We start from the raw sequence: 24,330 nt of genomic DNA on the forward strand, positions 1-24,330 counted from the left end.
GTGTTGTTTTTTTTTTCTTTCAAAAAGTTAAACTTTTTGTTGTAAAAAAATCCAAGCTCTTGTGCTTGTGTTTAAATTTTCAAAAGAATGTAAACTAAAGGGTTGGATTAAAACGTGCTGGGGTGATGGTGAATGGACTCCCCCAAAACAAAAATTTAGATGGTCCTATCTTGCTCTTACTTTTTTCAAAAAAGTTTTTGTTTTTGTTTAACAGTGATGTTGAACCCTTGTGATATTTTAAAGTGACTTAAATTTCATTTATTTGTCAACCTCCTGGGAGGCCTAATATACATCTATACAAAGACGACTGGCCTGGACGTTTGCCAGTGGTGGAACAAGGAAAACAACGCTGCACGCTAATCTCACTGTCAAAGTGTAAAAATCTAAGCTGTGTCCTCATCACCAGTCCCCCCTTGCAGACATTTAACAGTTTTTATATCCTTTTTTTTAATCTCTTGTGTTTAGTTTTTTTCTCTCCATGCACACACCAGACTGACAACATTATCATGAGCATTTTACGCACTGTAAAAAACATTTTGTGCCAGTAATAACAAGGGGAAAGTAATGAACGACAAAGCAAACACGCTAAAACAGCTTCAGAGCAGCCATGGTAAACATACTGAAAAGAGGATTTTTCGACAGAGAGAGAGAGAGAGAGAGAGAGAGAGAGAGAGAGAGAGAGAGAGAGAGAGAGAGAGTGAGAGAGAGAGAGACCAGTGATGCGGCTCCGAGGTCTAGGCACCAGAAGAAGGCCCTGTGCTTCCAGACTGAACACCCACACAGGAGCACCCTGCCTGGGGGGCAGCACATTTGCGTTTTCCAAGGATGGCGACCCCCTCCACTGCCTCTGATTGGCTAGTACTCGTTTGTAACCATCGTTGGTTGGATTGGTTAGGTCAAAGATTCTCTATGACTAAAGATAGTGCAAACAAACAAAACTGGTTTTGTCAGGGTGTTTGCGAACGTTAGCTGACGCTAGCTTATCTGTGTTGCAAAATCTCGCGAGAGTTTGTTTCAGAGACAGAAACAGGTCTCGAACAAAGTTAATTTTCTCCCAATTTAAAAAATTTAAATTTTGGTGTCAGAATGATCAAAGGTATGTGGCTTGTGAAAAATTTGTCCAATATTTACTTTGGTGACTATGGGGCGAAATAATTGCTGATAATCTGTGTTCATGTTCACTTCTCTCATTGGAATCAATACACACGGACCTGTTGCCAGTCTCATAAGAGGCGTGATTGTGGCGAAACCCATGTGACACAGATACAGGAAACTACCCTGAGCTGGGGCGTTCTAGTTAGGTGTAGGCATGAGGAGTGAGATTGGTTAGGGTTGAGGAAGTGGTGCGTTCCGTTTACCTCGGAACTCGGAAGCCGGAGCTGGGAATGATGTCACACCCGAGTTGAATGCGTTCCATTTACAAGTCGGATTTTTCATCGTGTGGTTAGCTCTAGCCAGGTTAGCCATTGTTAGCAATGCCAGTTGATAACAACAGATTATGCTGTTTTTTGAGCGTACAACAGCCTGTCCTCATGAACCATTCGTTCAAAAAGCACTGTATTTCATAAGCATTCCACGTTTTTTTAATTTTGCTGTAGTCACTACATTGACTGCTGCTGTATAAGAAGGAGGTCGGGGTGGATGGGTGGGCGTTAACATAATTGACTTTCAAGCCAAAGAGTCAAGTTCAATTCCCGGGGAAAATTAAAGCCTTTCATCCAGGAAATGCGTATTTCTTAGGAGTGTTTTAATCCAAACTACGATCTTTTTCTTCTTAATTGGTCGTTTTGGTGCCTAATCTTAAAGGACAATTTCGGCGCAAAACGAACCTAGGGGTTAATAACAGATGTGTACCCACTCTGTCGCTCATTGGGACATGTTTTCATGCTAATCGAATGAGTTTTTAGCTTGAAAGACGCTAGCGCGGACCACCGATTAGCTTACAACGCTAGTATTCGGGGCACAGGGAATGTAAAAAAAACAAATCACTATTTATACCACTAAAAAGGCTCAAAATATCACCACACTTCAACGGTAGCATAGTGAGGGTCCCTAAATGTTAACCGAAACATTGAGAACTTTGTAAGTATACAGACAGTTTATTGAACAAAGAGCTGCGGGAGCTCCGTGAAAGGGCTACGAGAGAGAGAGAGCTACCGGTAGTCAATGCCGCAACACAGCCTCGTACTTTGGGAAACTAGTGGTGTACCTGCGGACATTGTGAAGCTATGGCCACTGAACAGGAGTGTCTGTGTTGCAAGGAATGGGACCTGTTGCTTCGCGATGCCCAAGAGACGCAGTGTTTTGTACGGTCTGAAGATTTCCCCTCTCTGATAAACAGGGCTGTACTTGAAACTTTTTTGGCGACCCAGACCGGAGGGACCAGATGGAGAGTTATCCACTGAGTAAGTACACTAGACAAGTCGTGCAGAGTGCGATTATTTCAGATATATTGAGCAAATTGCTTTTGATTTTAGTTTGCATCGCCAGCTGTAAGTCATGACTGGTTTCCAAGACAGCGGCGGCATGTAAACATGAACGCGAGTGTCTTTATAATCTATCTTTTCAATAAACTGTCTGTACACTTACAAAGTTCTCAATGCTTCGGTTAACATTTAGGGACCCTCATTGAGCTACCGTTGAAGTGTGGTGATATTTTGAGCCTTTTTAGTGGTATAAATAGTGATTTGTTTTTATGTTCCCTGTGCCCCGAATACTAGCGTTGTAAGCTAATCGGCGGTCCGCGCTAGCGTCTTTCAAGCTAAAACTCATTCGATTAGCATGAAAACATGTCCCAGAGAGCGACAGAGTGGGTACACATCTGTTAATAACCCCTAGGTTCGTTTTGCGCCGGAATTGTCCTTTAACTTTTGTCGCGCAGATCAGCCGGCGTCACATAAACAGCCGGCAGTCTCCTAATTTCGTAGGATATCATACGTTTTGGTGTGCATACATTTTTGTACGATATCATACGGACCCGTTCATGAGAATGCGTTGCGTAACAACATGTCCACAGATAGAAGTTGGACAGGATTGTGTGTCCGACTGACTTAGTGAGACACAAATAAGACAGTGCTAATGACTGTATGATACTACAGCTTTCACAACTGTTGATGCACGGGGCATCCATGTTGGATTTTGAGCTGGGGTACTGCAAGGTTGTCCGAGTTCCGAGCTTGTAAATCCGAGGTCAGGGGTCGTGTTTCCAACTTTGACCTCGGACAAAATCGGACTTCCGAGTACAAATGGAACGCACTATAAGAATACCAGGGTAAGCCAATCAGAGGCAGAGTAGGGCGGGTCATGCCTTCACCATCCTAGGAAAAGAAACATGGCCTGGGGGCAGGAGTGCCGGCAGTCTGTCGGGGTTCTGGAGGAGGCCACTGCAGAGAGGACTGCGCCCCTCTGCAGGTGTGGAGGGTGATTACCTCTGTCACGAGTCCATACATTCCGATGCTTACGTACATTTCTTTGCTTATTGTTGATTCAGTTAAAAATCACCCTGCTTCATTTGATTCTCTGACACTTTTTTTCCGTCTCCCGTGTCGAGAGCTACTGCTTGTTGTCTGTCGACGGCCCTGCTTCCTCAGCATACACAGAGAAAAAAACGATGCGATTTTTCTGAATGGATATGAAACACTGAAATGTGGCGCTCCCTACAACAGACTAAAATGAACCGCGACAGGAGTGATTGTCAGATCTCAACAAAGCTTTCTCGTTGCGACTGTTTCTGATTGTAGAACAACTACAATCTGCATTTCTGCCATCTTTTTTTTTTGTGTGTTTATTTATTTCTCTCTACAGTACGTTTCATGAGTTTGTTACCGGTTGGAGCGGTGTAGAGCTGTTGGTCCACTAGGATCGGACCCCAGGAGGTCCGGAGGAACTGTCGAGTGACGACTGGGAAGCCCGCCGCGTTATGGAGGCAAGTGTCGGATCCACCAAGGAAGACGGTGGGAACAACTTGTACCAACCAATGACTGTGCTTGATAAGTCCAGTTCCTCCATTAGGATTTGTGCAACTCCCATGAAGCTTTTATGGTCCATGCGGCCGTAGTCTCCCCATACAATCACCTGAAGGAAAATCATTAGGTAACACTTTATAATAACTACACACTATGTTTAGCATTAGTTAACCCTCTGAGGACAAAAGACGCACCGGCGAGTCCAAGCGATGTTTGACAACACTCCTACTCAAAAAGCGATATTACAAAATGTATAAAATATTTATTAAACATATATTACACACACTAACTGACCATTAGTGCATGTCTAAAACATTATATGTGTAAATACATGCATAAATGTACATCTAAATAGTTTGGTAATCATTTACTTACACTTTTGACTTTGATCATTGACAATTCTTAAATAACTGGTTTGTCATTTTTATTAAACCTAATTTAGAAATGGTGAATCCATCATTCGTGTTTATGAATACCATACGAATGCGTAATAATGTAGGAACAATGCTTTATATAAATGATGACTTACGTACTTACTGATACTTAACTAATGCTTCACAGTGTGTAGTTATTACGAAGTGTTACCTCAAAATAATTTTCTGTCAAATAACAGGGCAGTCTAATTCCTCCTGCTAGAACACATTTTCTCATGATGAATTTCGAAAACCTTTGCGATGACGAGAAATTAATCTTGGGCTCACCTGTAAGACTTTACCCTGTGGGCTTTCCTCGAATAGCAGTACTTGCTGGTACAGTGGGTCAAGTGTTTTCCGTGCAATCTTGGTTTTCTTTTTGGCTACGTACGCTCCATTATTCAGAAGATAGACCTTGACATATGGAGCTGAAGGCAGAGACAGAGCAATAAAATAGCCATTAGTGAGGAACACAGCGACTCTACCACTATAATCTATCTTAGATCTCAAAGCTGCTTCTATCTTTATGGGAAGGGAAAGCACAGAGCAAGCTTCGGCTGGGTGTATCTGCTGGATTTCACTGGATGTGAGGTATATATCATATAATATCAGTGTATGAAAAGTCTATATCGACGATGTTTCATTTACGGGATTGCTCCGTTGCCGCCGGAAATGCCGCCGGATGTCGCTCATTTTCAGCTGGATGTCCGTCACCTTCCGCTTTCTTTGTGTTGGCAACTAAACTGGATTTATGAGGACTATGCATGGCCGTGAATTTCATCTAACAGTTTGGCATTTCAGATTTGACATTTCTCAAGAGCAATTTTTGAAGGGGACACAAACAATACAGCCAAAAGTGTACAGTTGATATGTGTAGTTGTGGAACTCCATTAAGTAGGCTGGCAGGCTTTTTTATTCACTTTAAACATCTGATGAAGTGATTCTTTTCTCTAATACAGCCCCTATACTAATAATGATCCCCCTAGCTAGCAAGTTAGCTAGATAACTAACGTTAGCCAGCCGGCTCATTTTCTGTAACCAGTGAAAGCATGTCGGGTGGAATTAGCAAGTTAGGTAACTTACGAACCAACAAGCTATTAAACAAGCTAACAAACAAGCTAGGTAACGTTATAAACGCTAACAGAGGATTCATGGAAAAATCATAATTTTATGTCATAAATAACACTGTATCATCTGTATTAGAGAAAATAATCACTTTATCCGATGTTTAAAGTGAATAAAATAGCCTTGTCTACTTACTGGAGTTCCACAACTAGCTAACGCCAGCGCCATCTCTCTTAACAGTGCTGCTCCCACTGAACGGACCAAACCACTGTGAGGCAAGGAAGGTGGGGCTCAAGATGTTTCTCAATTTAAAATGCAATTTTTGCCCCGTTTGTATTGTTCTACTACTTACACAATTATTTGAATTATATATTATTACATTATCTCTGTCTCTGTCCGGTCTGTCTGTCTGACCGCCCAAGACGATTGTGATTGGTTTAAAGAAATGGCAATAAACCAGAGCACGTTTTTCTCCCATCCCGGAATGCTGTGTGGACTAGCCAGACCCTCCTCCGCAGTGCTGTGGAGGAAGGTCTGGCAATGCGAGACTAGCGTATGACTGATGTCTGGAGAGGGAGGGAGAGATTAGTTGTTCTTCGGTATCTCAGTTTTGGTTCAGGTTCTCACCAGGGAGGGATTTTGATCCTGGCTTTTGTACCAGTCCTCGAGCTCTGATAACTTCCACCTCCAGCTGACCCTTTTTCTCCATCATACCGATCTGGATGTCGCCTGGGAAACACAGTAAAGTGAAAAGGTGATTGGTTTTAATAAGACAGGAAGCGATTGATGACGGTGTGTCCTGCAGAGCTGAAGGTGCTGGCAGCTGCAAGATGAACATGTTGTCGGAAAAAATAAACCACAAGAATAGTAGTGACTAGGAGTAGAGCCCATAAAGATATATAACAGTAGGGATTTATTATTAACACTGATTAGAGCTGTATATCGCATACTTAAAGGGTAAATACCGTTCTTTTCAACCTGGAACCCATTTTCCTATGTTTTTGTGTCTAAGTGACTGATGGGAACAACAATCTTTGACATTGGTCCAGTATTAAGCAAGATCGCTGCAGTCGTCAGTCAGCGAAACAAGCTACAATGTAAGTTAACAGGGAAAATGTCCAGCTTGTATTCACCTTCACAAAAGTGTTTGTTTTGCCACTGTAAAATAAAATGAAATATGTAAATTTATGTAAAAGTAATATCCAATACATAGTATACATGCAAGTAAATAGATCAATATAAATTATTTTAAAAATAAAGTTCATTCATTATTAAAACATATATATGAACAAACACATAAGAGAAAAACTAAAATGATTAAAAGAGAGGAGTGTCATGAGTGTGTTACCTATGGCAGGAGTAGCCAGGGTTTGCCTTCCCACTAACTGAGCCGGGCCCAGGCCATCCAGGAAGTCACTGAACTGACTGCTGGCACCCAGATTGACTCCAGAGAAGATCAAACTAATTTAGAAAATACATACAACATGAATTAGTTACGACAATAATCCCCGAGCACCACACAGTCGGCATACTCTATGACAGGGGTCTTCAAATGGACTCCTAAGCTGAAAGCGAGACAGTGTAGGGACCCCCTACCGCATATATTGTATACAATTCAGCATATTAAACTGTGCAGAATGGATGAAAAGAAATGGATATTATTCATGCATTATTCAATATGTAAATCATATTTTTCACAAATACGCATATGTATCTTTGCTATTAAAATGTTGCATTCATATTAATACATATTTTCAGACTTATTTTAATTTTTGAAATTATTTATATAATTTTTTTAAATAATTTGGCGGACCCCTGCATTGACTCTGAGGACCCCCTAGGGGACCCGGACCCCCTGTTGAAGATCTCTGCTCTATGACTTCAGAGCTCACGTTGCTGCCTTCAGGAGAACTCATTTGCTGCCACTCATTATTTACAACATGAAAAACATCTCGAAAACCGGCCAAGCGAGCAAATCCATCACAGAAAACACCAGGCCGTAATTTGATTCAGTCAAAGTTTGTGTTCTATCATCGCCTCACTGAGCCCAATTTATTTTATTTTATTTTTTTTTTACAGCGTACTCATTACATTACACTCTGTTCACTTTCAGCCACTTGACACATACATGCAGAGATGGAAGTGTACGCCTGGATATAACCCCTGAGAACATGTTGGCATACAAACTTTACTGCCACATCCACGTTAAGTCGGGTGGGACAGCAGCTACAGTAGCTTAAACAGTGTAATATTTGCAGTTTGAGACCAAGGAAATAGAAAATACATAAAACATTGCAGCTAGAGCTCGGCGATACGGAGAAAAACAAATATCACAATATTGTTGACCAAATACCTCAATATCGATATTGCGGCGATATTGTAGGGTTGACTATTGGTGCTTTCACAAAATATTTACACAATGAGATTTTAGATAAATAATCATCAGTACCATGGACATAATGACTACGTGGGTAACGGCAGCTAGAACAGTCTGCTAAGTTCAGAAACATACATCACTTTACTGTAATGCAGCCTTTAAAACCAGAAAAACTTCCAAAATTTAAGAACATTCAAATTTAAACATATAGCCTCATATATCGGTATTGATATCGATATATTGCCCAGAACCTAATTACAGCCTGAAAACACAGGTGGAAATGTAAAGTAGACATTGACAGAAATAAATGGACTATCATTTGGCATTCTCCTTTAAGGGCTTTTCACACCGGTGTATGTCTCTAACTTTAGCGGCGGTTGGTTTGAACGTGGCTTTGAGCTTGACCGCAGTGTATTTCTGTGAGAGAAACATTGCGAGCTGCTACAGTTCGCATGCTCTGCCGCAGTTTGCAAAGCACACCTGACTACAGGAGCCGCTTAGGTCCAACTTGCAGCGTACACCTGGTAGTCGGGTCGGATCGAGGTCTGATCGCATTCTCACCACAAACAAAGTGCACCGAAGCGTACCAGAGGTTGTTTGTAACCGGACAGAGAGCGCTTTAAAGAGGTATCCTCACTTTACGCTTCCCCTCTCATCTCTTTATGGGAAACTCCCACTTTCTCCTTCACCCTCCCATGAATGCATATGCATGACACGGAAAAGCGGAATTTGCCATTTTCAGTTCACGCGACAGGCAGTCTGCACTTTTACCTCAGTGCGGCCTGTTTGTACATACCTCGCCATGCTTTTACGCGCACATTGCGAAACAAATACGCCTGAAGTGGGCGCAAAAGCGTTAGTACATCTGGCCCTGGGTCTGATTGCTGTGTTTACACCTGCCCAAACAAACCGCACCAAGCGGGTAAACGCTCCAGGGTTCGATTCAACCCAACTAAACAAGGCATGTGTGAAAAAGCCCTGAGAGAGAAAGCAATGATAAAGGTTACGTAGATGTAGAGAGTGTGCAGATGGTTGATGGAAAGTGATCACAGCAGGGAGTGTGTGGTTTACTGACTTCCCCTCAGAGTTGCAGCTGTTCATGCTGCCATTGTTGGACTCTTTGCTGGGCTGGCGGCTCATGTTCCTGGTCAGCTCTACCGCCATGCCGGTCTCTGTGCTCCTTTGGATAGGTGCACCCTTCTCCTTCTTACTCTTCCCCTCTGGATGAAACGGGAGACACAGAAAACATCACAATGTTGTGGTCAGAGATGATGTTGTTGTCATTTTTTCCACCTTTATTTAACCAGACAAAATGTGCATATGTGCTCTCTCACTCTTTTTGTCCTGTCTGATGGCATTTTGGGCGTTGTTGGGCAACAATTCCATAACATCCTTTCAGCATATTGTAATTCATTAAAAAAAGTGATTTGAGAGAAAACTACACTTCTCTTAGCTCTGTTTTCAGGCTTTAGACAATCTAGCCTGTGATTGGAGACTTTGGACAATCACAGGTCATTTCAGAAAAGGGGCGTCACATGCACGTCCCTTCAAGGGTAAAACCTGATTCAATGGCAGAAAAGCCTGCAGAAAAAGTTGCTGCACTGCAAAGCAACCTAAAACAACTTATCAAAACTTATCAAAACAATAAACGCAATGAAATATGTGTCAATATCGGCGAGGCGTTTCAGAGATGATGGCAAATATTGCTAATAGTTTAGCCTTCTGCCAACAGTAGCCAAAGGCCCACAGCTGCGGCTAACACAAGTTCATGTTTATGTAGCTTTAGAGCCTCGAATCACAGTCTGCCACCTCAAAGGGCTTCATAGGCCCGCCTGTAAAGTTTGCAAAGAAAACAGAATGGTAATTCTCGTAGAATTGTCTTTAGAATATTAGCACTGCTTCTTACAGTGCAGACGCTTTGCTGCTTGCTCCTGCCTCTGCGTGCATATTTCTGCTGATAATCTTGCTTTTCCTCTGAGAGAAACTATGAGCAGAGGCTCTTGGATACTTATAAATCACTGGACTATACATTTTTTGTAGACATAGTAGGCTATTGCCATATTTCAACATTTTTCTGCGTGAGTGTGGCCTACCAATAGCTCAAGCCTGTCCTAAAGTGACTGTAGTTAAAGCTAATTAGCAGCAAGATGCCTCCCTTCTCCATGGAGAACTACTACAAACTCCTTCAGAAGATTGCAGTTCTGGAAACCAAAATTTACCGGTTAGAAGTAAACGTGGAAGTGAACGGATTATGTGGAAATGACACCACTTTACCATTGACCCAAAACAATGGACAAAAGCATGCCAACACACGGCTAACTAGCACCAGCAAGACTACAAACAAACAGCAGGGCTGTGGAATGGGTACTGGAACTCTTTTGGTGCAAAGCCTAAGAGTAAATCATTTTCCTGGGAAATGGGAGGACGACTAACGGGCAGAGCACAGCGCCCTGAGATTTGTGATACGACCGGCTGGCCTGCATTATCATCCAGGCAGAGCGCCTCTTCAACCCCTGTACTCAGTAGGACACAGCCGTGGACAGCTGCAAAAGGGAGAATTAGCAACAAAATGCCTCCCCAACAACTGAGTGTGCAGGTGGAGAACAGATTTGCTCCTCTGCTGCAGGACCCTGGACATGACCTGGATTGCGTCTCATCGTCGCACAGCAGGGTAAGGACTGAGAGCAATTCAAAAAATAAAAAGCTACAGGGAAAGCTAACGACTGGGCACCAAACACTGATTGTGGGTGACTCTGCTGTAAAAGACATAAAAAGCAGTAAAAACACCAAAATACTCTGTTTTCCCAAAGACATGGTGTCTGACTTGGCCCAAAGAATCCCGGATATCGTGGCAGCACACCCAACTGTGAAGAACATTATACTGCATATAGGGTCACATGATGTTGTAAAGCAAGAGTCTGAAGTGCTGAATCATGACTTTATGAATCTGCTGAACACAGTTAGCTCCCTAAACGCGAAGGTGTTTATCAGTGGCCCTACACCGCCAGTCAGAAGAGGAGCTGAGAGATTCAGCAGACTGTTGGCACTGAACAGATGGCTTTCAACTGCATGTACCGTCCACTCTCTGCGGTTCATTGACAATTTTAACATTTTCTGGGACCGCAGATATCTTTTTAAAGCAGATGGACTTTTCCTTAACAAGCCAGGAGTAAAGCTGTTCACCTCTAGCCTACTTTACTTTCTGCACCACACATCTACTCCCTCGGCCAAGGACACGAGACAAGATAAATCAACACAAACAAAACAAGAGGAAGACACAACAAAGTGCGGCAGTGATCCACCACAGCCCCCCACCTGAGCAAAGATTTGACCATGGAGGACCACAGAACGGAGACAAGAAATCTCAACCCCCCTTTTCACCCATCAAACACTCCTCAAACCCCCTTACCAACACCGACGCCTTTGAGGATCCATCGCTCTCCCCATCCGCCTTTTCCCCTGTTTCCCCCTGCCACATGTTGGGGTTCACTGACCGGATGGAGCAGCTGGTAGATGCTGGAATCAAGTTTGCCCCACTACCTTCTCCCATCATTCGCCCCCAGCATCAAACCGACCCTGTTTTGACTGAACCGCTGAAAGTAAAACGCCAGGCACCTCTGCCCCCTCAAGGACGGCAGCGAACTCCTTCTCACCAGACTGATAAGTATGCTTGTGTACAAAATGCAACAAGCTTTAACTGATATGTGCTGGGCCCAGGCTGCATGCCTAGTGGCACTCATGACTCTTTCCAGGACAAGCCTGGGCCCTGTGTATTCAATTCTTCGTCAATTAATGTTGTGACAGGTAATAGAAAAAGAATGGTGAATCCGCTAAGAAAAAGAAGCACTTAAATCAAGCACAATCTTGACCTCTTGTTTTTAACTGAAACCTGGTTAGACCATAATAACAGTGATGCTGTTCTTATAGAGTCAGCTCCCCTAGCTTCAATTTTATGAGTGAGAATAGAGCGAATAAGAAAGGAGGTGGAGTCGCCATTTTGTTTAATGACTCGTTCCAATGTACTCAAATATCTTATGGAAACTTTGCTTCTTTTGAATATGTGGCTCTTCAGCTAAGGTCCCCGTCTCAACCTATATTTCTAATTATCTACAGGCCACCTAAATACTGTGCATCCTTCTTTGACGACTTTAGTGAACTGCTGTCTATAATCTGTATTATCTTTGACTGTGTAGTTATTGTTGGTGATTTCAACATTCATGTTGACAATCCCCAGGATAGAGGGACCAAAGAACTGTGTTGTATTTTTGAGAACTATGGACTGACTCAGCATGTGACAGAGCCCACACACAACAAGGGGCACACTCTGGACTTGATTATCTCGAAGGGTTTGAACATTTCCATGGTTGTGGTGACTGATGCTGCTCTCTCTGATCATTCCTGTCTTTTCTTTAATGGCACTATCTCTGTGCACAAAAGTGTCCAAACAACGTTAATAAGAAAACGGTATATCACTGACAACACCAGTCATTCATTCAGCTTTTCTCGTCCACGCCCGCCCTCTCAGGGGTCTCAGTCACTGAGCTTGTAGACAATTTCAATTGTAACATTACAAATGTTATTGATGCCATTGCTCCCACTAAGGTAAAAACTGTCTCTGATAAGAAAAGATCTCCATGGAGAAATACCATACTGGTAAGAACAGAAAAAAGAGTGTGTCGAAAAGCAGAACGCAGGTGGCGAAAAACTAATCTCCAGGTCCACTACAACACCTATAAAGAGAGACTTCACATTTATAATTTGGAACTGAGGAATGCAAGGCGGTCCTTCTTCTCGGACATTATTGCCAAAAACAATAATAACTCACATGCTTTGTTTGCTACTGTCGATAGGTTAACAAACCCTCTAGTACCAGTAGCATCTGAACTTTTATCCACCGAGGCCTGCAATGATTTTGCCAACTTCTTCAAAGACAAAATTCAGAAAATTAGACAATCAATCAGTGCCTCCATATCGAGTACAGGGTATGTGTTGTCACAGTGTCCAGGCAAAACTAATTCCAATATGACCCAATTTCATATGATTAACCGTAAAAACCTGGAGGACATTATACAACATCTGAAAACCTCCTCCTGCTGCCTTGATATTCTACCAACGGGCCTTTTCAAAAAATGTTTCGAATTGTTTGGCTACAGATCTTCTACAGATTGTAAACACGTCTCTTCTCTCAGGTATCTTCCCACAGGCCCTGAAAACTGCAGTCATTAAGCCACCCTTAAAAAAGAACAATCTAGACACGTCACTAATGAGCAACTATAGGCCGATATCAAACCTTCCATTTTTAAGTAAAATCATTGAAAAAACTGTTTCTCAACAACTCAACCTTTTCTTGTCACTAAACAACAGTTTTGATGCCTTCCAGTCGAGTTTTCAACCACACCACAGCACTGAGACAGCTCTTGTTAAAGTCTTTAATGACATCCACTTAAACACAGATAGTGGCAAAATTTCAGTCTTGGTATTACTTGATCTCAGTGCTGCATTTGATACGGTCGACCATGACATATTACTAGACCGATTGGAAAACTGGGTTGGCATTTCTGGCTCAGTACTAAAGTGGTTTGAGTCTTATTTAAAGAATAGGGACTACTTTGTGTCTATAGGGAATTATACATCTGAGCATACAAATATGACGTGTGGAGTTCCCCAAGGCTCCGTTCTGGGGCCTCTCCTGTTTAACATCTACATTTCCAGTGGCTCAAATTATGGAAAACAATAAAATAAGTTACCATAGTTATGCTGATGACACACAAATGTATATAACCTTATCGCCAGGGGACTATAGTCCAATACAACAACTGACTAAGTGCATTGAACAAATTAACGACTGGATGTGCCAGAACTTTCATAAATTAAATGATGAAAAAACTGAGGTGGTTGTTTTTGGAGCAAAGGAGGAATGATTAAAAGTCAGCACTCAGTTTCAAACGATAATGTTAAAAACAACAGACAAAGCCAGAAATCTTGGTGTAGTCATGGACTCAGACCTGAATTACTGAATTAACAGCCACATTAAGACAATTACAAAGTCAGCCTATTACCACCTTAAAAATATACCAAGGGTTAAAGGACTTATGTCTCAGAAGGATTTGGAAAAACTTGTCCATGCTTTTATCTTCAGTAGACTTGACTACTGTAACGGTGTCTTTACAGGTCTCCCTAAAAAATCAATCAGACAGCTGCAGCTGATTCAGAATGCTGCTGCTCGAGTCCTCACTAAGACCAAGAGAGTGGATCACATCACTCCAGTTCTGAAGTCTCTACACTGGCTTCCAGTGCCTCAAAGAATTGATTTCAAAATACTTTTGCTGGTTTATAAATCACTAAACGGTTTAGGGCCAAAATACATTTCTGATCTGCTACTACACTATGACCCACCCAGACCTCTCAGGTCGTCTGGGACAGGTCTGCTTGTTGTCCCCAGAGTCAGAACTAAACAGGGGGAAGCAGTGTTTAGTTTTTATGCTCCACATATCTGGAACAAACTCCCAGAAAACTGCAGGTCTGCTGCAACTCTCAGTTCTTTTAAATCAAGGCTGAAGACCTATCTTTTTGATGTTACCTTTCTTTAAATAACTGTTCATTTATTATACTGAAGCTGCATTGTTGACACTGTATAACAATCTATATAAGTATATAAAGAGAAATTCCTATTTTATCTCCTTTTATATATTTAACTGTTTTAACTGCTCTTCAATGTTTAATTTCTTATACTGCACTGTAACTTTTTTTCTTGTATTTTATCTGTTTTTAATTTTTTTATCTGTTTTCATGTAAAGCACTTTGAATTGCCCTGTTGCTGAAATGTGCTATACAAATAAAGCTGCCTTGCCTTGCCTTGCCTAGATGTCGGCATCGGGATCACAATTGCGATCGGGACGATTGAAATACTCGTACAGGTTACCGTATGAAGCATGTTCATATTCCCATGCCCATGCTCGTCTGGTGGGAGGGGTTTAGAACAGAGAGGGGTGAGCTGCTGGGGGAGGGCTGTATTTTTAAATTCTGGCAGTTTTTAAATTTTTAAATTTTTGGCATTTTCCAGAGAACTGGCCTCCCCCTGCTTTAATAATCTATAAATCCCCAAATTATGATTCAAGTTAATTTCTTGAAAGGAATAGTTTTGAAATTTAGTTAAATACGCCTTTTCCTTTTCTTGCCAATAGTTTGATGAGAAGATCAATGGCGCCTCTGTGTCTGTCATTTTACGCTTAACTAAGTCAGCCGAAAATGTTTTACAAAGGGTTTTATTCAGAACAGAAAACCACAGAGGATTAAGAGAATGATTTTCTTTTGACCCTTCACACCCCCTGCGGTTTGTGACACAGCCTTTCTGGTATGAATGTGTACTCCCAAAAACAACTTAAGAAAGTTCCTCCAGAGCCACAGAAGACATTATGCAATCGTTTTCATAGGTTAAATAGTACCCCACCCCAATTACCAGGCAACTGAACTTCATGTGTAAAATCGGTGCAGTGCCCTTTAAACCTTTGCTGTCCCACAAAATGTTTCATTTAGAAAATGGCAAATCAAAGATTAAGAAAAGATTCCCTTGAACCCATGTTGTGGTTAGGAAACAACAAACATTACAGAGAAACGGACCAGCTCCCAGAGCAAATTTATCAATGAGCTAAAGCCTTTTTCATACAGTATCAAACTATTCACTGGGGGAACGAAAAAGTAGAACATTACAGGACAGCCTACAGCTCTAGTTAGGGACTCGGTGATCTCTCTTTCTGAAGCACGGCCAAAGTCTCCCCCATGTCATGCTGAATCTGGTAATCAGTAGTAAACAGGAAATTGTTGGGCAGAAAAACAACCCAAACAACAGTGTGTGGCATCTTGGACGGGGGGGTGCGTCCACCTTCTGACTCAAAATATTGGCATATATGGTGTGCAAAGGGAGAAAATGTAGCTACGTCATTGAGCCTGCCTTCATGCCTTGTATATGCTGCGCATGAGATGTAGTTGTACATCTAGCAGGTGAGATGGTCAACAGCACTTAAACAACGCAATGTGCAGTACAGCCTACCATACAATGTTAAGTAGTAATTATCTTTTAACCACACTAAAATCCCAAAGTTTAAAAACTCAAATGCAAGTCTCCCTTACCTGCTTTTGCTTTCATCTATCATGAAGAGGAAATTAAGGTTTATCTCTGCACTGTCTCTACTTCCTCTCTCTCCTGTCTACATCAGGCAGAGAGGGCAAGAGCACCCACCCCACTCCACCCTCCCTTAGGCTTTATGTTCTCTAATAGCTTTTTATGTCCACTACAAAGAAGGAGGAGTACAGTGTTTGGCTTTCATCATGCGTTCATCGAGCTGAGCTGCGAGGGGCTCTCAGCGAGCCGCCATGTTCTGAAACTCTCCCAGACATAATATTTTGTTATTTGTCTTTCATAAAGGGCGCTAGGACAGCAGAGGTTTGTTTTTGTACAGAACAAAAGGGCACTTGCAATCCGTGGTTCTTCGGTACAGTCTGCTCCTTAGGACAAATCTTCTGCATGTGTGAGGATTGTTTCTATGTGAAACACAGTCTCATAATTTAGTGCAGTACTTCGACCGTTGTGTTGTCCGCGGGTCAAATTTGACCCGTTTTCAAAGTTTTCTTTAATATCAGAAATATGGGTTTCTTTCAACCAAATTGCCCAAAAATAACATGTGTGCATGGATGTGCTTCGCAGGTAAAATGAATGCTTACTTTCATTGAACTTTGGGTGTTTTATTCCATTTTATAGCATTTATAGCAAGACGATGTTTAAAATGGTTTCAAAACAGTATCGGGACTAAACTTTGACATATACCGGTCTGCGAGCCACTCAACTATTAGTCAAAATAATTTATAATTTCTGCTTTTGTTTAACTCACAAGTCAGGTATAATGTCATATAAATTAGGTTTATTGACTATGAATTAAAAAAAAACGTTAAAATGTGACAAAAATCGGAAAAAGCATCAAAAACGTGGGGGGGGAAACGCGTAAAAAAAAGGTACCTTTTCAATTTCGACTGGAAGACAACACGAGGGTTAAGTAAATACTTTTGGGTTTGCATGTAGCATGGTGTTCGTGCTGGGCTTTAGATTGTGTTTTGGGGAGGAGTGATCCAGGCCAACTACAGGTATGTGAAGCTCTATGAGAAATCACAGTAACAGTTTGCAACCTGCCTAATCCAAAAATCAACCTGCTTCTAGACAACACTCATCATAATGGTGCTAAGTAACGCTCCATGGTGAGGGAACAAAAAAATTGGCCTATTTTGTGCATACATCAGCCATCACCATTTTTCCTCCAGCACCTGTAAACTTTCATGGATATGAAATCTCTGCTCTGGTTGCCCTGTTCAAAATGACCAAACGTATTCAAATATCTCGAGTGATTTAGTATGGACCTTCCATTAAAGCTATAGTGCGTAGTTTCTGTTGCTCCCATGAGGAATTCTAAGTAATGACAACAACACTGTCGGCACGTCCACATGATACAAGCCTTTCATGATCACACACCGCCCCCACCCCTCCTCCATGCAGTTGCTAGTAGCCAAGGAGGACACGGAGGATTAAATAAACATGATGGACTCTTCAGAAGAGGTCATTATCTTCACTTGAGTTTCTGGGCACGAAAGTAGCCGGACGACACAATCTTCTGAACACAGCCACACTGAGAAATACAGAGAGAGTTGTGTGGAGCTGATAGTCTTAATTAGCTTTGTATCAACTCATTTGGCAATGGCTTGAATGTAACGGACGTTCATTAATATAAAAAAGTTACGCACTAATGCTTTAAGTTGGGGGGGGGGGGACTCAAAAGAAACATAAAAAAAGAATGGTCAAATCTGTGCAGCAAGGGCCGAGATATCCTCACCTATATGACTGAGTTTGGTGAAGGTTAAAACTCATTTCACAACAGCAACCTTGTCCCTGCAGATGAGACAGCTAGCAGGTGCCTTAAATTAACATCAGCTGCCCAACTCTTTGGTCTGTGCTATGGGTCAATCTTTTTTTTAGGGTTAGAAAGGACATTTTGGTGGCCAAGGGGTTGAGGCGCTGACCGTTAACTGCAACGTACGCAGTTCGCATCTGACATTTTTATGCTATTTATCAGCAGCCTTGCTAAAAAAACAAGAGAACCATTTCAAAGTTTGCAGTCCAGACTTAAAAGTGACCTATTAAGGTCACCTTTAAAAGCAAAAAATGCTTGTATTTTGCATTTGTACTAGAACATGTTAACATGCTTTAGTCTTCAAAAAACACTTAATCTTTCTCATACTGCTTTCATATGGACTTGTGGCTTCTAAAGGAGGCATAAACCTTAGTGTCACAATCTCGGAGCTTGTGGTAATCTACCTTGGATGGTTTAGACAGTATGGCTAATAATACAAATCCTTATGGATAAAAATTAGGGCTGTCAATCGATTAAAACAATGAATCTAATTAATTACATACTCTGTGATTAATTAATCGCATACATAATTTTTGCCCGGTGCCTTAACCGATACTTTTTAAGAAAGTTAAAAAGAAAAAAAAAGAAGGGTACTAAACAACAGTCAGCAACATTAAAGAAGGCTTGTTTATTGCTAAGGCCATATGGTCAAAATTAAATGATTTAATAATAATGTAATAACTATAACAATAACTTATTTCACTAGTAAATTGCTGTTGAATGAGAAAAACAACTACCAGATGGGAAAACAAACAACTTTGAATGCACCACGAGGCTGTAGGTTACCAGTTTCATTGAACGCACCGTCTGTGTTTTTCCGACAACGGCAGCTGCAGATTGTTAGCTACATCCCGGTGTTGAATCTTCTACAGTGAAATACAGTCACACTTTACACCGTTAACGTTAGCTGTCAGCATTGTAACCGTGTTTAATCCAGCTACTAGCTAACGGTAGGCTAACGTTAGCTGCTGTTGAGTATAGTGTTAACTAGCGTCACGTGCAGCGATGTTTCTGTTGCCTGTTTCAGAGCATCCGAGAGAAGCGCAGACATATCAGTGGCACCAAAATGAGGCGCCGAAATCCGTGTTGCTATTCAGTCTGGTAGATACCGGTCGTTAAGGCACCGGTGCCGTATTAGCACCGGATTTCGGTACCCAACCCTATTCAGGAAGAACATTTTTATAAGTAAATGTTCCAATCAATGATCCAGGCAGCGCATTCTTGTCTCCCTCCTTCATTTTACAGTTGAATGGTGGCTAGAACGGCTCTGTGTCAAAGTTCAATATGGAATGGATTAATCTGCGTTATGTTTTTTAACGCGTTATTTTTTCTCAGATTAATTAATCGAAATGAACGCGTTATTTTGACAGCCCTAATAAAAATGTATGGGATTTCAACCCGTTCTCACTCCCAACTCGTAAAATACGGACACTTGGTCAGTGTCTCTCAGCGTCAGATACGACGCAATAAGCAACCCTCAGCGTCTGTATGGAACGTACCGGGCAGAGCAGCAGCTCCGCGGCATGTGAAGAGTGACAACGGTAGCGAGTAGTATACAAGACCAAAATTCCACACAGGGAGGCTGGCTGGGGTGGTGGATGGGTTAAACTACACAGGACTTTCACCCAGGAGACCGGGATTCGTGCTCCATTCTTGTTCCGCATGTCACTGAAACGTTCATTTTATAACCCCACCCACGATCTTTTCCTAAACCTAACTGTCCTGTTCTTCTATTCCTAAACCCAACTATCCCGTTCTTGTCCCGTATGTCACGGAAATGTACCTTTTATAAGCCCACCCACGATATTTCCTAAACCTTAAAGGACAATTACAGTGCAGAATGAACCCAGGGGTTAATAACATATGCGTACCGAGTCAAACGTTCTCTGGGACATGTTTTCATGCTATTCAAATGATAATTGAAACAAGCTACCGCAAACCGGTGGTTAGCTGCTAACGATAGCTTTCGGGGCACTGAGAGGCAAGTGTACAGACAGTTTATTAAAAAGACAGATTATAAAGACAGTAGCGTTCATGTTTGCAGTCATGAGCAGTCGAATCACGAACGCTGTGTTTGAGCTATGTTACTGGTTATTGGTTGCACGGAGTTAGTCATTCGACTGCTCATGACTGTTTTCCAAGATGGCGCCCGCATTGTGCTATTTTGAGCCTTGTTAATGGTGTAGAAATAGCGATTTACCATGTGCCCCGAAAGCTAGGGTGACCAGACGTCCCCGGTTTCCGGGGACAGTCCCCGGTTTTGGTGACCTGTCCCCGGCTGGAGCTGTCCCCGGAAATGTCCCCGGTTTTCACTGTGACTGACAGTCCCGAAATTGGAATGAAAGAAAGAAAACATTGACCAAACATATAATCGCGCTGATTTACCCTACACGCGCAAACTCAAGCCAGAGCAAGTGCTGCTCAGAGCTCAGATATGTTCTAGAATGTCCATATTTTACGATGCTAAAATTACTGTTTATTTACATGAAGTCTGGTGGGTTTAGCGAATGCAATTTTGCGGACTTTTTATCTTTAAAAAAAGGATCTTACTCTAACAGAAAGACCAAACTCCTTAGAAATCCTTTCCATAATGTTGTCAGACACTTGGAATATTAATCTGAGCCTGTCACCGGCAAAACGAGCACTTTTATGAACGTAAATACAAGCTGGACAATTGACGTCCATTAACTTACATTGTAGCTTGTTTCGCCGTTGCCGACTGCGATCTCGTTTAATACTGGACCAAAGGAAAATATTTCCTCAATAGTTTTAATTGTAGCCGATACTCAATGAGCTGTTGCAGAAACAAGCCCAGCGTGAAGCAATAAAGCAAAAGCTGTCAGATAAATGTAGTGCAATGTAAACATTACAACATTTCCCTCTGAGGTGTAGTGGAGTACAAGTATGAAGTAGCAGCAGGGGTGATTCTAGGATCAGACTTTTAGGGGGGCTCAGCCCCTAATGAGAATGTGACATGGATACAATGCATGCAAAAGTGTTATTCTGCGCCATGAAATTACCAACTTCTTCACAACCGCACTACTGCTCTCCCTCTGACTCAGCCAAAGGCGTGAGTCTGGTCAGGACCCCCCCCATCTAAGGGTTATCCCCCCCTAGAAATATCATTAAAACAATGCTGTGTATTGTAAATAACATACTTATCTATACTTAAAATATCTGTGTAAGCAGTAAAACAATACAAACCCCCAAAAAAAGCTTTTTAAGTTTAGAAACATTTTGAGTCCCCCCCTCCCTTGCCTCACAGTGGTTTGGTCCACTGCATGCTGTAGGATCTGCGCTAGTGACAGGTATGTAGTAAGTAGGCGGTTCAAGGCTATTTTTTTCACATTAAACATCAGATGAAGTTGTTCTTTTCTCAAATAGAAATGATGCTGAGTAATTAATGAATTAGTCATGACAAAAAAGTTTGCTATGTTAGTGTAATATAATGTAACGTTACCTAGCTTATAGCTGTTGGATAGAAATGCACCCACTACAACTAATGTTACCACGGCGATAAGCCTAACGCTACGTGTGTAAACTGATATTAGGGTTAATATTGAAGATCTACAGTTGTGTTTTGCTCAACATGAAGTGGCTGATCAGTTAAATATATATCCTCTGTCCCAGACGAAACCTAATATGTATGTGGAGGATGCAAGATCATTTCAGAATTATAATATGACTACGTGGTGAACCTATGAACCTAACTCATATTTAGACATCTGACGTCAAAGATTTGTGTTGTTGTTAAAAATGACAGAGAAAAGAAAAACAGGCATAAGATCCTTTTTCAGTACACCAAAACGCTAAGTAAGTACAATAAGTCCTCATATCAAAACAATTTGGTAACATCTTTATAAGAATGGGTGCTTATGGAAATAATAATGTCACTATGTCACAGGTAAAGGAGACAGAAAGAACTGAGGAACAGGGAGACCAGGGACAGTCAGGTGTAGAGTCTCAGGGAGACCAGGGACAGTCAGGTGGAGAGTCTCAGGTAGACCAGGGACAGTCAGGTGTAGAGTCTCAGGGAGACCAGGGACAGTCAGGTGGAGAGTCTCAGGGAGACCAGGGACAGTCAGGTGTAGAGTCTCAGGTAGACCAGGGACAGTCAGGTGGAGAGTCTCAGGGAGACCAGGGACAGTCAAGTGTAGAGTCTCAGGTAAGTGTGTTGAGCTTAGTTCATATTTTTGGAGGTGTGTGGCCGTCAGGGTTAGCAGATGAGCTTTACTAGTGGCTCACTAATTTACGTTATGATCAGCTAATTTAACAAGTGTACAAAAATATTGTATTTCTTTTATATGGGGACACTTTTTGAAAATAAGTCATTATGTTTTAAGGTATTTTTGTGGCTTGATTGTAAACAACGTAAACATAAATACATGGTTTTAAAGAAGAATATTTTGGTCAATTTAGTCAGCTTTTTCATTGAATCAAGAGAAACACTGAAAAGAAGGATAATGGTACAGTCTCCATGCTACACTAATGATAGTATTAAGGCTTTCCTCTGTGTACACATGTCCTCTACGAGTATAGTTGGCTGTATTATTTGTGTCCCCTTCAAAAATTGCTTTTCAGAAATTTTATGTTTATTGTCCCCCCCTACTGTTAGAACAGATTTACGCCCATGAGTCTGGTACAACCACCTCAACCAGAATCTAAGCTTTCCAATGATATTAGTGCCAGGTTTGCAAGGAAATTAACATTGAACTTACATGAAATGTTATCATATTGGCACTCTGCATAAATCTGCACACCATTACTCTCTGTGAAATATTTTACAAACTCTTCACTCAACACATGCATCGGTACAACAAGCGGTTCCCGGATAATCTGGTTTTGCAACAAAATTTCTACATGGTCTCCAGCTTTGGGACAAAATTCTAATGTATTCTCATGTAAACTATTTATGTCATAGTTCTCAAGCCAGTGCCGTTTAGATAAAGCACTTATAGCTATGACGCTAAAGGAGAGTTTAACAGTCAATAACAACGGCAAAGGCACCTGACCAAGCACGTTAATCGTCACTGAGACTAGTAAAGGTCAACGTATCTGTTGAGACGTCCTCGCAGTATTGTGAACATTTACCTTTTATTCCAATAAATGAAGTATTTGACAAGTACATGATAATATTTAGTGTCTGTCCTATTTTTTTGGGAAGAGATTTGCCGCATTCATATCACACATAACTAGTGGGATATACAGTCACCACTGGCTATGTCAGGGTTGCCATGGCAACTCACCAGGGCCACTGATCTGTGAAGTGCTGCGGCTGCGACGGTTGCCGACGATGGCCACCACCCGCGCGCTGAGGCTGGAGCGTCTCTTCTTGCTGCCGCCGCCCACCGTGCCCAGAGCTGTGTCTGATTGGCTGCCGTCGGTGCGCTCCTGGGTGTAGATCTCTCCACTCACACTGGAGCTCTTCAGCATGCTGCGGCCCGCCGATCGCAGCTGCCGACTGGAGAGAGAAGACACTGAGTGACATTGTGATCTGGTGTAATGGAGCAGGGATGTTAGTATGGTCTCTGTAACTCCCTCTGTACTCTACCTTTATAAACAGAGTTGTTGACCAGAAGCGGTAGATGACGATAATTTAACATTTCAAACTGACTTGAGAATTTATGCTTAAAGGAGACCTGTTATTTACCGTTTTTCAGGTTCTTCCTTGTATTCTTTGTTTCAACTAGAACATGTTTACATGCTCTAAAAAACACTGTATTGTTCTCATACTGCCCATGGCTGCTGCACCTGTATTCCCCCTGTCTGAGACAGTAAGCTCTGATTGGTCAGTTTTTCCTGATCTCCGGAGTCTCAGCATCTGTGCTGCCTCTGTACAGTCCCTACTGAGTACATAGCAGCGATAAAGTCTTCTAAACCAGATATTACACGACCAGACGAGTTCCAGCAGGAATGTTGTCCAAAATTTGGGAGAAATGAAATAGAAACCCGACTCGGTATGACATGATGCGGAGTAGAAAAAACTGTTCAAACCGCAGCATTCAGAACAGTGGGAAATCTGAGGTTTGGGCTCACAGGGATTTCTTTTAAATACGTTTACCTCATTATTTGAAGCTTTGGCCACGTTTAACATGAACATCTCACATTGTAACATTATACTAGATATGACAGGAAATACAGAAAAGCATAATAGGTCTCCTTTAATCACACAACGTGTGCACTTAATAACAGAGTATACACCTGGGATCCCAAAGAAGGGAAATGATGATGACAGACAGGCAGACAGGGACATATCCTATCAAATTACTCAAACACAAACAGTGTTTTGTGGTTTGATGTAACATAATTGTGCTGTCATCTGGGCTACGACTCTCTAGAGAAAGATATTTAGTTCTAAAGAGAGCATCCTAGTTATGGTTAAATGTTCTAGCAGTCCAAAGCTTATGATCATATCATGTATTAAAGTTCATTCTTCTCAAACAAGCCAGTCCACGCGGACAGAAGCTGCCCTGCGCGGGATGCTGCCTCCTAGGGGTTCGGAGGAGCTGCCGCATGTCCAGCCCCTCAGAGGGGGTCAAAGTGCTGCAGGAGAG

General features: G+C 41.9%; 1 protein-coding gene across 4 annotated transcripts in view; it reads right to left on the minus strand.

The window, feature by feature from the left end:
- Nucleotides 1-2,734: 2,734 nt before the first annotated feature.
- Nucleotides 2,735-24,330, minus strand: part of rims1b (regulating synaptic membrane exocytosis 1b) — a 61,975-nt gene continuing 40,379 nt past the window's right edge. For 2 of the 4 annotated variants that reach the window (XM_078265061.1, XM_078265054.1), the window contains 6 exons: nucleotides 23,023-23,237; nucleotides 8,896-9,040; nucleotides 6,792-6,904; nucleotides 6,071-6,172; nucleotides 4,667-4,806; nucleotides 2,735-4,074 (listed from right to left, as the gene is read on the minus strand). In XM_078265061.1, coding sequence (XP_078121187.1) covers nucleotides 3,856-4,074; nucleotides 4,667-4,806; nucleotides 6,071-6,172; nucleotides 6,792-6,904; nucleotides 8,896-9,040; nucleotides 23,023-23,237 — 934 coding nt within the window. In that variant the 3' untranslated portion in view covers nucleotides 2,735-3,855. Of the gene's footprint in view, nucleotides 4,075-4,666; nucleotides 4,807-6,070; nucleotides 6,173-6,791; nucleotides 6,905-8,895; nucleotides 9,041-15,950; nucleotides 16,045-20,469; nucleotides 20,653-23,022; nucleotides 23,238-24,330 lie in introns of those variants that run through there. The other 2 variants (XM_078265077.1, XM_078265070.1) reach the window with 2 other exon arrangements.

This window comes from Sander vitreus, chromosome 2 (genome assembly GCF_031162955.1).
Source record: "Sander vitreus isolate 19-12246 chromosome 2, sanVit1, whole genome shotgun sequence".
Classification (NCBI taxonomy): domain Eukaryota; kingdom Metazoa; phylum Chordata; class Actinopteri; order Perciformes; family Percidae; genus Sander; species Sander vitreus.